The sequence below is a fragment of the Trypanosoma grayi genome (assembly GCF_000691245.1).
Source record: "Trypanosoma grayi strain ANR4 Tgr_556_V1, whole genome shotgun sequence".
Lineage (NCBI taxonomy): Eukaryota > Euglenozoa > Kinetoplastea > Trypanosomatida > Trypanosomatidae > Trypanosoma > Trypanosoma grayi.
Window position 1 is genome coordinate 1 of NW_008826175.1, and position 11586 is coordinate 11586.

Sequence of the window (11586 nt, forward strand, 5' to 3'; positions counted from 1 at the left end):
CCATGTACCCGCCGGAGGCGACCGGTGTGGCGCCGTTTGGCCCGCGCAATCCGATCGCGTCTGCGTCGGCGCCGGAGGCCCGCATGACGTCCTTCGTCGCGTCGCAGCCCAACGCATCAGTGGTGCGGCAGAGCAGCATCGTCATCCCAAGCGCGCTCGGCGAGAAGGAGTTCGAGATCGTCGTGATGCCGCGCGACGAGTACGAGCGGAACTACGGTCCAAAAGATAATGATGACACGGCACAGTGAGTGCCAGATGTGCCGCACAGCTCCGTTCATGCGTGTGTCTGAGCGAAAACAAAAATCACACACACCCACTCTCTCACACACACACACACACACACACATACACACATGCCCACAGAAGTGAGATAGCGGCAGGGTGTGACGAGTTGGTGCGTGATGTACAACCACTGGCTTTTGTTTCTCCTTTCCTTTACTTGTATGTCGGCCTCCTCCACTGTAGAAGCCTGTGAAGCAGCCAAAATGATGACAATAGAAATGAAGACGGGATCGAATAAGTAACTCCACGAAATGAATGAAACACAAGGACAAGAACAGCGGAGTATATATATATATATATATATATATGCACAATAGTTACCTGCAGAGATGCAGTATATATAGTGAGAGTGTGCAACGAGAAGGAGAGGGCACCGCTGAACGGATGTCTAGAAGGACAGACAAACAGACAGAGAGAGAGAGAGAGAGAGAGAGAGGTTGATAGAGTAATCGCTGGTGAGAAGAAACGACAACAACACCAGCAAAGGAAATGAATGTGTGTGATAGCGCAGCGATATACAAGAGAAGAGGTGCATTTCTTTCACGAGAGCTGCTGCTCCGGTCACTTAACCGCACGCACCTTCCATCTGTCTCTACGCACCTCTCTTTCTCTCGCATATTATTAGTGTGTGCCGTAACGAGGTTTGTGTGGGTTCGTTGTTCCCGTACTTTCCGCTGCGTTCGCACGCTATTTTCAAGAGTGTACTTGCTTACGTTACCCTTTTGTTTGATTTCTTTTCTTCTTCTTCGCCCAGCAAAGATGTGTCCAGGGGGTTCTCGGTGGATGGGCGGTGGTCTACCGCTCTCTTCTGCCGGGTCCTTCCGTGTGCTTCTGCGCGGGCCGATATGTGTCAATGTCTCTATGTGCATGTCGACGTCTCTTGCGTCCGATTTGCCCTGTTCAATCTCTCTCCCCGTTTGTCCGTCTGTCAGGTCTATTGCTGGTGCTTTTTACCCATCTTTGCTGCTCCTGCTGTCTTTGTGCATCCGTGTTTTGTCTCTGCTCTGCGGCCGCAAGCAAACAGCAGCGGCAGCTCACATCACGCGACGCCGCGTAGGGGTGCGTCTCAAGCATAACAAGAAAGGTCTCTGCGTGTGCGTGGGACGGAGACCGAGACATAGCCGCGCTTCTTCTGCTGCTGCTGCTTTGTAGCAACGGAAGGAGGAGGGGGAGGAGGAGGGACTCCCACACCGAAGCCAAACATCACACACGTCGGGTACCATCGTATATTTAGACAACTAGCCGAAGGCGCATTTCGCTTTCTGTCATGGCGCAGCGTGTCTCCGCGCGAAGGACCGCGGACGAATGGCAGGACGCGTTCTACAGCCTAGAAGAGCGGCACCGACAGCTGCAGCAGCGGCTAAACGAGAGGGAGCAGGAGGTTAAACTGCTCAAGGTGGCACAGCGGCGTGGATCGACGGCGGCAGCAGCAGCACCGCTCGCAAACAGCGGCTCTGCTCGCCCAGGTGCTGCTGCTGCTGCTGCTGCCGCCAATGTCCATTCACGAGCGACTGGGGCGCGCAGTGTGACGGCGGCGTCAACAGCAGCACCGCGTGCAAGTAACGATTTGCCGAAGCCGCCACAATTGGGGGCGTCGGAGGTGGCGCCCGCCAGTCGGTCGGAGCGGAATGTGCAGTTCGTCTCCGCTCCTGCTGCTGCGCGGAAGGATGACGCTGCTGCGGCAGCTGCGGAGTTTACGAGTGCCTGGTCGGCCGCGCCGCCGCCTGACCCGTCGATGGTGTGGGGAATGGAGAACAGCATTCAGAACTACGTCACCGCCAATGCCCTCTACCATGCCAACGAGGAGTTGCGGCACCGGCTCGACGACGCGGTGAGCCTCGTACAGACGCTGCAGCACGAGCTGGCGGCGAGCCGCAGCACCGTGAAGGCGATGCAGACACGGTTGGACGATGCCACGCAGCAGATGCACCACCTGGTGCGGGAACGTGACGTGGCGCAGCACAAACTGGGCGTCTCGCAGCAGGCTGTCGGCGACCTCGAGCGCAGTCTGCAGGGTCGCGCCACGGAGGAGGAGCGGCTGCGTTTCGCGCTGGAGAGCCAAGTCACAGAGCTGCGCAGCCGCCTCGTCGTGGGCGCCGACAGCAACGAGCTGCTTAGTCGCGACGTGCGCACGCTGCTGGCGGAGGTGAAGGAGAAAGCGTCGGAGGCGCAGTCGCTGCGTTCGAGGCTGTCGCTCGCCGAGGCGGCGCTCGCGTCGCAGAAGCAGAACAACGAGAACCTCCTTGTCGAGCTGCGCAGCCTCAACAGTCAGCTCGTCAATGAGCGCAAGCGTCTTCTCGCCATGACACGCGAGGCGCAGCTGGCGAGCCTCCGCGCAGAAGACGTGAAGGACGTGGAGGCGCGGCTCGCCGAGGCGGTGGCGGCGCGCACCACGCTCGAGCACGAGCACGTACAGCTGATGGAGAGCCTCGTCGGTGTCACGGAGGGCGCGCTGCGACAGGCGCGCGAGGAGGTGCGACACGACATGGATGAGTGCCGCGCAGCCGCCGCGCACTGGGAGCAGGTGGCGCAGCTGCTCTACAAGGACATCGCTCAGCGCACCCAGGCGCACGTGCAGTGCCGCGAGGAGTGCGAGGAGGCGAAGCGGGACCGTGACGAGGCCACCATAGCTCTGCGTGATGCGTGGGACGAGCTCAAGCTGTGCCGCGCGAAGCTCGACATTGTGTGGCCGACACACCGCGCCGACACGCGCGACTTGGCCCCAGCCGAGATACTCGCAACGTTCGGTAACTACAAGGCCGTCTTCCGCCAGCAGCGGAAGCACCAACGCCAGCACGGCTCTACCCCGACACAAGGAGCCCTCGGGCGCCACCATGAAGCGGAGGATGATGGCGACAGTGAGGGCGATGTGATAGTGGAGCTCTGTGATGTGCCGCTGGAGGAGCAGGTGCGCGAGCTGCACGAGGCGAACGGCGCCCTACTCGCGGAGCTCACGCAGCTGCGGCTGACGAGCGAGCTGCAGGCGGAGCGACTGCGGACGATGGAGGGCGGCGTTCGTGAAGAGCGAGCAGCGGTGCAGGCTGCGGAGGAGGCGCTGCAGCGACGTGAGGACGCCGCGCAGGATTTTCTGCAGACACAACTGGACCGCGTCACGTTCCTTGAGGCGCAGGTGCGCTCACTGCGCGGCTACGACGTGTCGCCGAACATGTCGCTGCAGGAGCTTGCCGACGGGGAGACTGTATTCGAGCTCTTCCTTGGGCAGATCCTCTCGACGGAGACACCGGAGGGCGTGGGGCTGCGCAACGCATTCCCGCCCCTCTTCTGCTCGGTGGACTTCTTGCTGCACGAGACGGTGACGACGCCAATCGTGACGGGACTCAACGCTTTCTTCGACACGACCGTCGCGTTCCGCGTCGCGATGGACGCGCTGCTGCAGTGCTACCTGCAGACCCGTGAGCTGCTTGTTCAGCTGCACCGGGTGCGGTCGCAGAGCGAGATCCAGGATCTGACAGACAGCCAAAACAGCGCCGACAACCGTCTCTTTGCAGAGCGCCTCTCTGCAACATTGGCGGAAGGCACCGTGAGCTTGTGGCCACTCGTAGCGGATGCGGCGCGCCGTGACGCGCAGCGGCCAACACTTCGTGGGCATATTCCGTTGCGCACCTCCAGCGGCCACCACATCGCGTCAATGGAGTTCGTCGTGACGGTACGCACGCCGTTTAGCGAGTCGTTCCGTGCGTTGGCCGCTAGCGCCGCCAGGGACTGGCGCCCGACACCGAACGTGATCGCCAACGCCCCTGCGAGCAGAATTATTCCAGTAACAGGTGAAGCTATGTCAACAGGTGCGGCAGCTCTATCACTGCTACCAACAACATCATCATCAGCAGCAGCAGCAGCAACGACAGGAGTGGTGATGAATATGTCGCGTGGCGATGGGCGAATGCAGCTGGTGCCGACTCCTCACCAATCCGATGCGTTCGACGGCGTCTCCACGACGTCCTCCTCGACCTCACTACTGGACACGCGAGCGTCGGACAGAATGTCCGGCTTCACGCTTGTACCTCGCGCTGCTGCCATGGCAAGTGTCTCCACTTCTGCATCTACGACGATACGTATGCTGGTGGTGGACGTCTGCAAGCTACAACTACCACACACCCTGCCATCCATTCCCCGCCTTTCCTGCTACTACGCGTTGGCACCACTCGGCCGGGACGTATACCTTCCTGCCCCGCCGACGCCGCGGTACGAGTGCGAGTATCTGCAGGAGGGCGGTGACGGCGGCACGCGATTTCCCGTTCTCTCTATGCGTGAGCTGCTCGCTGTCACGCGGGAGCCATTCATGTTGTTCTTCTTTGACGAGTCATCGTCTGCTGCCGCGGACAGGCGGGGGCGGCGGGGCGAAGGACCGTACTGGGCTCTTGCAGTGGCGGAGTGGCGGCTCGCGCTCGAGCGCCCAGAGGAGTATGTCTCTTTGGAGCTCCCGCTGATGAACCAGCAGGGAGTACCTGTGCAGGGCGCTGTTGTGCGTGTGCGATTACTCGCCACAAGCCGAGCTGAGAACGCCGAGTCGGGGCTGGCGGGGGCTCTAGAGAGGGCGCGTGCGGTTGCCGCCACTCCCCCCCTGTGGCAAAACCAATTCCAGCAACAACAGCCACAGCAGCAGCAGCAGCAGCAGCAGCAGCGGGCTTCAATAACCTCCCCGGAAGGCCGGGGTGGTGCGGCTGCTGTCTTCAACGCTGCGTCTGCGGCTCGTGTTGCTCAAGGCACAACAGGCAACCCGCCTAGATCGAGGAACGCTGAAGATTCCATCGAATTGGAGATGATCCGACGACAGCTGGATCGTTAGCTTCTGTGCTGTTGCTGCTGTTGTTGTTGTTGTGGTTCCGCTCTTTCGTGGTAGTGAGGATGGCGTGAATGTGGGGCAACATGCGTGAAGCGCGAGGAGAGAAAGGCAAGAACCCCCTCCCGAAAAAGAAAAAAACAAATGGAGGCACGGGCTCTAGCGTACTGGGTTGGTTCTCTGATGCATACCCGCTTGCATAAAGTCATAGAGAGAGAGAGAGAGAGAGGTGCTATGGAAAACGTCGCCAAGTGGCGGCCTGTTTCTCATTCTTGCTTCCCAAGTCTTTTTGGGCTGCGTTGCCGTTGTCTTTTTTTTCCGCCGTCGAGTGCGTCGTGGGGCTTTCGTATTGCAGCGGGGGCGCCTCCGAAGGATGTGCCGCTTTGTGTCTGTTGCCGTTTTTTTCCCCCTCCCTTATTATTATTATTGTTGTTGTTGTTGTTGTTATCAATATTATTTTCAGCCGTCTGCGGCTATCCGTTTTCCTAGCCCGGTGGGGTGAAATAGAAGAGGGCGCGCCACACCCAAACGCTCTTTCGCAAGGAGTAACAGCAGCATGCCGATGCGCGAGCGTCGCGACCCCGCCCCGCTGACCAAAAGCAATGCAGGCACCACAGCATCACTCTCCATAGAAACGAAGAAGCCTTTGGTGTCGAGCGGCAGTGTGGGGAGTCCCGGCGGAGTTGCACTGCGTGATGTGGATGCGCGCCACACTGGGCGGGCCATCCAGCGTACAATCGTGGGGCCGTCCTCTTCCAAGAAGCCAAAGCCGCTGGCGACGGGCCATCCACACCCTTTGCCGATGCCTCCCCGAGCTCATGCAGCCCCAACTGTGCTCCCGGAAGGGAGCTTAGCAGCGGCAGCAGCACTAGCAACAACTGCAGCCACAACAGTGGCGCGTACGAAAACGACAGTTGTGACGCGCACCTCCACGAACAAGGCCAAGCCCGTGTCACCGCCCCCGTCGGAGCCGTCAGCCTTGGACGACGCCCCTGTGGAGGCAAGCCTAGAGTATCTGACGCGGCCGCACCGCTCATGGGACAGCGCCGTTCGCGTCCGGGAGATGTGGCGGCGGCGCACGCAAGAGCACTACCGCGCGGCTGCGAGCCGCAGCACCTCGACGTCCCTTGCGAGCTCCATGCGGTCATCCACGGCGTTCTCGGCCAGCAGTTCCAGTGTCTCCGGCTTTACTGTCCGTAGCGCACCGCCGACGGTCGGGCGGCTGCGCGCTCCGTCATCGGGCGGCGGCGGTGGTACGCTTCGACGCGCTCGCTTCGGTGCGCTTCCGAGTCGTCCACCGGAGTCGGAGGGGCTCGCTGTGGGTGGCAGTCGACTGCCGCTGCCGTTGGCGCCGCCGTCTCGACTGAAGCCGCTGCCGCTGAGCCGCGCGTCAGTGTCGCCAGCAACAGACAGTTCGGGGCTCACACAATCCGATGGGCGCGGGGTGAGCGCATCGTCGTTTGGTGAACCGCGTGTGTTTGCCTTTTCAATGCAGTAGCAGGAGACGACGAAGGAAACGGACAGGAAGGCGATCGGCAGATGCGGCGTGATGCGTCGCAGGGGTGAGGAATGTCTATTTGTCTCGTGCGTACACGAGTTTTAGAGGGTGGTGGCATTTTCCTACACCGCGAGGGGGCGGGTTCCCGGTTTGTTGTCCGTCTCATTATGTCCATACGTACATCCCCCTCGCCCACGCTGGAGGTGCGGGTTGCAGGAGCGGAGTGGCGCACGACGACGCGCCCCTCTCCCCAAAGAGGAGGAGGAGGAGGTGGAGGAACGGAATATCTATCTATCTATCTATCTATATATATATATATATATATATAAGGCTACAGAAACACTGCTTGCATGAGGGCACAGACCTTTATCTCCACTATTCCTCTATCGTTCGTACTTACTTGTTTTGGCTTCGTTTTCCGCTATCTCTCTCTCTCTCTCTCTCCCACACACACGCACGCTCTGCAACCACGTTTCTTTGCGGATTCCTCCCCGTGGCAGCTCACGTGCCGTTGTTCGGCGGGATCTATCCATAAGTGGGCGCACTCGGCAAGGACAGAGGTGCCAAAACCTTTTTCCCCACGATAAAACCAAAAAAAAAAAAATACTTAAACAACGAAAGCCAAGAAAGGTAAACGAGAGTAACACAACGGCCGTTAGTGTGGGCGTGTGTGTTTCTGTGTTTCTGTGTACAGTGTCAACATAGTGTGCAGCCATACATGGTGACAATCGGTCTTGGATCGGCGGCCCTTGAACTGCTGCAGAGCTACTCCATCGACCTCAAGGACTTCTCCAAGGCGCGGGCACGCTACGAGAATGTGCGGGCGGAGCTGGCCGCCGCGGCCACAGACGACCAGAAAGCTGCCGAGTCAACAGAGATACGGCAGCAGCTAGTGAACGCGTGGGAGGAGTACCTCACCCTCGCGCAGGCATACTTTCGAAAGGTGTCTAGTGCTGTAGTACAGGATTTGTTGGAGAAGTCACGCGGCAAGGCGGCGGCGGCACACCGGGCAGAGAAGCTGAACGAGCTCTGCGCTATTGGCGAGAAGTGGTACGTGCGTAACGAGTGTTACTTCAACTTTGAGGATCCAGAGAAGTTGGCGGGCATTGTGGAGGATGCACTAGACTCCTCCAGTGTTGTGATGCGACTCCTCGGATTGCAGTTGACCCGCATATGCTGCGCCAACGTGATGTTCGTGCGGCACTTATTCTCCAGGCGGGGCTGCGGGCTCATTGGCATCTGCTTTGACCGAGAGAACGCAACAGAGTTGGAGTACGCACTCAACATGTGCTCGCGGCTGATTGAGCTTTACGCGAGTGACCCCAAGGCGTACCCGGTTTTCCCGTACGGCTGGATCTACCGCATTGCCTCTCTGCTTGATATGCAGGACCCGGTGCCGAACTTGCTCCCCAAGCGAAAAAGCCAGGCGCTTCGCATAGCTGTCAAACTGCTCCACTTGTTTCCAGAAATGGCGACGGCGGCCTCGCTACACACACTCTTGCTTCAGTACTGTATTCAGAAGGTTGCGGTTGCAGCCACGCTGGATGAAGTCAAAAGCATCCTGCAGGTCGTTCTGGACTTGTTTGACGGCGCGGAGACACGGCAGTACATCCGCTACAACGATTTAGATGTACTATACGAGCCATTCCTCTATTTTACAGAGAAGAGCAGAGATGCTAAAATAGCCACGATGAACGGTGCCAAGGATGTATTAGCCATGGTAATGCGTACGTGGGTCGGTGTTCTCTGGACCTCCTCTGAGAGAAAAGGGCTGTGTGCAATCATTGATGTTTTGCATCTCCCCGGTGACCTGGACCGGAAGATGGTGCTGCTGACTCTCTTCAACAAGGTTCTCTGCCAGTTGGCGCCCCACCGTGGGCTGACACTGATGGAGACGTGGGAAGGCGTGGAGGCAAATTTGCGACGCGCACCTGCATCAGCGACGGGCGCAAAGGACTTGCTTGGTGCGCACAACAGCTTTCTGGAGAATGAGACTCCGCACAGTATGGCTGATAGCAATAAAGGCCTTATGCCATTCGACGCCATGCTGGGGGAGCTGGACGACGGACATGAGGACTTTGTGCCAACTACCAAAGCGATTGGTTATCACGTCCTCGATCCATTCCTAGGGCGGGTATTGCTGATGCTCTCACACCACGGCCTTCCGCTCGCACTTGTGTGCATTATTCAAGACACATCAGCGAGCCGCGTTCTCACATTGGCTGCCTCATCACTCCTACAGGATCTACTGGTGTTGATGGACACCGTGCTCCCAGTGCGACCTGTCAAGCGGCTACACAAGGCGCTCAACAAAGCCGTTGGTCGCCTAGCACAAAGTGGTAACTTATCCTTGGATGGTGGTCATGCTTGGCGCCTTTTTAAATATTGCAAGGGTTTAAAAGATCTGACGGTTTCTGCCTCTATTTCTAATGCGACTGCAGCTTTGAGTGGAGGCTTGAGCGCACCAACATCAGCATCCATAACGGCGTATGGACTAGGCTCCCTGGAACTGGACGATGCAGGCTTTGAGGGGCTGCTGCAGGAGACGAAGGTGGAGCAGGCAAGTAGTTATACCCGATGGAATTATGATATTTTGTTACTTCTGGTCAACGGTCCGTTGCGGAGTTTGCCGCGATTCCGTTGGGTACTGAACGAGACGCGTTTTTTCCACAAACTCATCATGTTCTACCGACCGTTGCAGCAGTCAGGCACGCAAACGTTCATCTCGTTGCAGGCAGCGGAATGCACACCACAACTGTGTGTATTAGGAATAGCATTGCTGGATTTGTTCCTCTCCACGCGTGAGGGGATGCAGGCGCTGAATAAGTTTGATTTCACAAAGAGTCTTGTCGATATTCTCGAGGAGGTGGTTGACGGTACAACACGGGTATTGGACCGCCAACGACTATGTACTTCTGTGGGTCGGACGCTGCTCCGTATGGTTGGCCGCTATTCCCTCTCAGCAAGCGGACTGATGGCGATGAAGGAGTACAAAATGTTTGGTATCATCAACAATATGTTCACACAGCTCACCGGGGAACGGGTTACAGCACCATCAAACGACGACATGCTGCAGGGTGTTTGCCACCTGTTGCTGCAGCACCTATACATTGGTGCCGTCCCGAACCATGGTGTATGTGAAGAAATTCGTCAGATATTTCGCTTGGCGCTGTGCAACGACTCAAACTCGATACGACTCTGTGCTGCAATGCAGCTCCGCAAGGCGCTATGGCGCGATCTCTCTACCTCTATGCGTTGGGGGATTGAGATTCTCGTGCAGGCCCTACACGATGATTACTACAATGTCGTTGAAAGCGCCTTCAAGCTTTTGCTCAGCATTTGTTTATGCTCAGACGAGGCATTGGATTACTTAATATCGCTTTCACCAACAGTGTTGATGGAGAGCGAGGTCATTCGTGACCACGCACAGAAGCTCAACCTAAATACACTGCTGTACTGCATTGTTGGCAGGCCATCGGGGTTTCGCTTCCTGCAGTGCTACGGCTGGGTGGAGCAGGAGCTACGCCGGTGGGAAGATTCTGAGTCGGCTAACCACGTCGTCCTCGTTGAGAGCATGCAGTCTGGTGAACATGTGGTGATGTCGGTCGACTTCCGCGAGGGTATGAGCAGCAGGTGGCGGCAGCGACACAACCGCACACTCTCTGACCCACTTTACGCACTGTATAGGCCTGCTCTTCTCAGGTCATCCGCGCCGCCCACAGGTTTTGCCTCGTCACCAACACCCGGCTTTTTCCCCAGCCACTTCGCTGCGGTGCTGTGCAAGTCGAACGAGGGCTGCACTTTGTTCAAGCATAGTAACCTCTGGCAGCGGTCGGTGAGGCGCATTCTCGCCCAGCAGCTCCCTCCGGAGATTGTTTATGATGACGTCATTGATGCGGCTAGCGAAAGCAGTGAGGACAGTGATGACACTGAGAGAACGATGGGTGAAGAGAACCTTTCCTTCTACGGCCGCCCTGCCTTCAACGTGGATAAGGCACAATCCAAGAATTCCGCAGAGGCGCGCGAAATCCGGCTTCTGCAGGAGGGCCGTTTGCCATGCTCTTACTCAGCCGAGCTGCTGTCGGCTTCGCGTGGCTACAAGTCTGCAGGGCAGTCGTACATTCTCGAGTGTGTAGGAGACATCGCGGAGCTGAAGGACGCCATCCTGTGTGTGTGCCATACCTCCTCTAGCGACACGGGCTACGCGCTCCTGCGCACTGTGCCAGGGCTGATGAAGCGTCTGATGGCACTCACACGATTTGCGGCAACCGTCACGGTGCGAAGCATCTGCCTCGTGGGACTGAGCTTGCTTGCACGTTCCAAACGGTGTGCGGAGCAACTGCGCGAGATGGCGCACAGTGTGCTCAACGAGAGCAACGCCTACACGAGTGCCGATGGNGTACCCTACTCCGTTGCCTTTGCACACCTGAAGCCGTCCAGGTGGACGTCTGTCGGGCGCCTCGTGAACTCGTCCAGCGCATCGTCGCCGTATTTTGCGCACACGCAATGCGGGGACGGTGTGGCGGGCGGCGGCGGCAGCGGCGGCGACGTGACGTGTATGTTAGGGATGGCGGACTGCGGGATTATGATCAGCTCGCAATCCCGACGTGTGTGGGACCAGGTGTGCGCGCTCTCCAACCCGGTGAGCCGTGAGGGGGCGAAGAAGAAGCTATACCAACTGATGAGGCATCAGCCGCAGGTGTTTGTAGAACCGCTGATGCGTGGGATGCTGTTGGACGCCGCGCAAACGTTTCGCATGCGCCACGCCGAGCGAAAGTTCATCGCGGGCCTGCTGGAAAACGCGCCCCTCACAAAGCCGGTGTCTGGCCGCCGCCGTGCGGTTGTCGTGGACCCCCCATCGCCGCAGAATTGAGGAAGGCAGAAGGTTATCGATACAGCTGAAGTCAGGAGGAGCAACAAACGAAGAGAAAAAGAGAAAAGGAAGACAAAAACAACAACAAAGAAAACAAAACGAGAAGGGGAAGGGGGTAAAGAGGGGAGGGAG

General features: G+C 58.2%; 4 protein-coding genes across 4 annotated transcripts; all 4 read left to right on the forward strand.

Annotated features, from left to right (window-relative positions):
* Positions 1 to 2: 2 nt before the first annotated feature.
* On the forward strand, positions 3 to 248 carry DQ04_05561000 (hypothetical protein; the record flags this gene model as incomplete). The annotated part of the gene is made up of 1 exon (XM_009314255.1): positions 3 to 248. The coding sequence occupies one exon, from the start codon at positions 3 to 5 to the stop codon at positions 246 to 248; it is 246 nt and encodes an 81-aa protein (XP_009312530.1).
* A 1301-nt stretch (positions 249 to 1549) lies between these two features.
* Positions 1550 to 5089, forward strand: DQ04_05561010 (hypothetical protein; the record flags this gene model as incomplete). Its single annotated transcript, XM_009314256.1, has 1 exon — positions 1550 to 5089. One exon carries the CDS (start codon positions 1550 to 1552, stop codon positions 5087 to 5089), a length of 3540 nt encoding a protein of 1179 aa, XP_009312531.1.
* A 550-nt stretch (positions 5090 to 5639) lies between these two features.
* DQ04_05561020 (hypothetical protein) lies at positions 5640 to 6581 on the forward strand (the record flags this gene model as incomplete). Its single annotated transcript, XM_009314257.1, has 1 exon — positions 5640 to 6581. One exon carries the CDS (start codon positions 5640 to 5642, stop codon positions 6579 to 6581), a length of 942 nt encoding a protein of 313 aa, XP_009312532.1.
* A 718-nt stretch (positions 6582 to 7299) lies between these two features.
* Positions 7300 to 11454, forward strand: DQ04_05561030 (hypothetical protein; the record flags this gene model as incomplete). The annotated part of the gene is made up of 1 exon (XM_009314258.1): positions 7300 to 11454. One exon carries the CDS (start codon positions 7300 to 7302, stop codon positions 11452 to 11454), a length of 4155 nt encoding a protein of 1384 aa, XP_009312533.1.
* Positions 11455 to 11586: the final 132 nt, after the last annotated feature.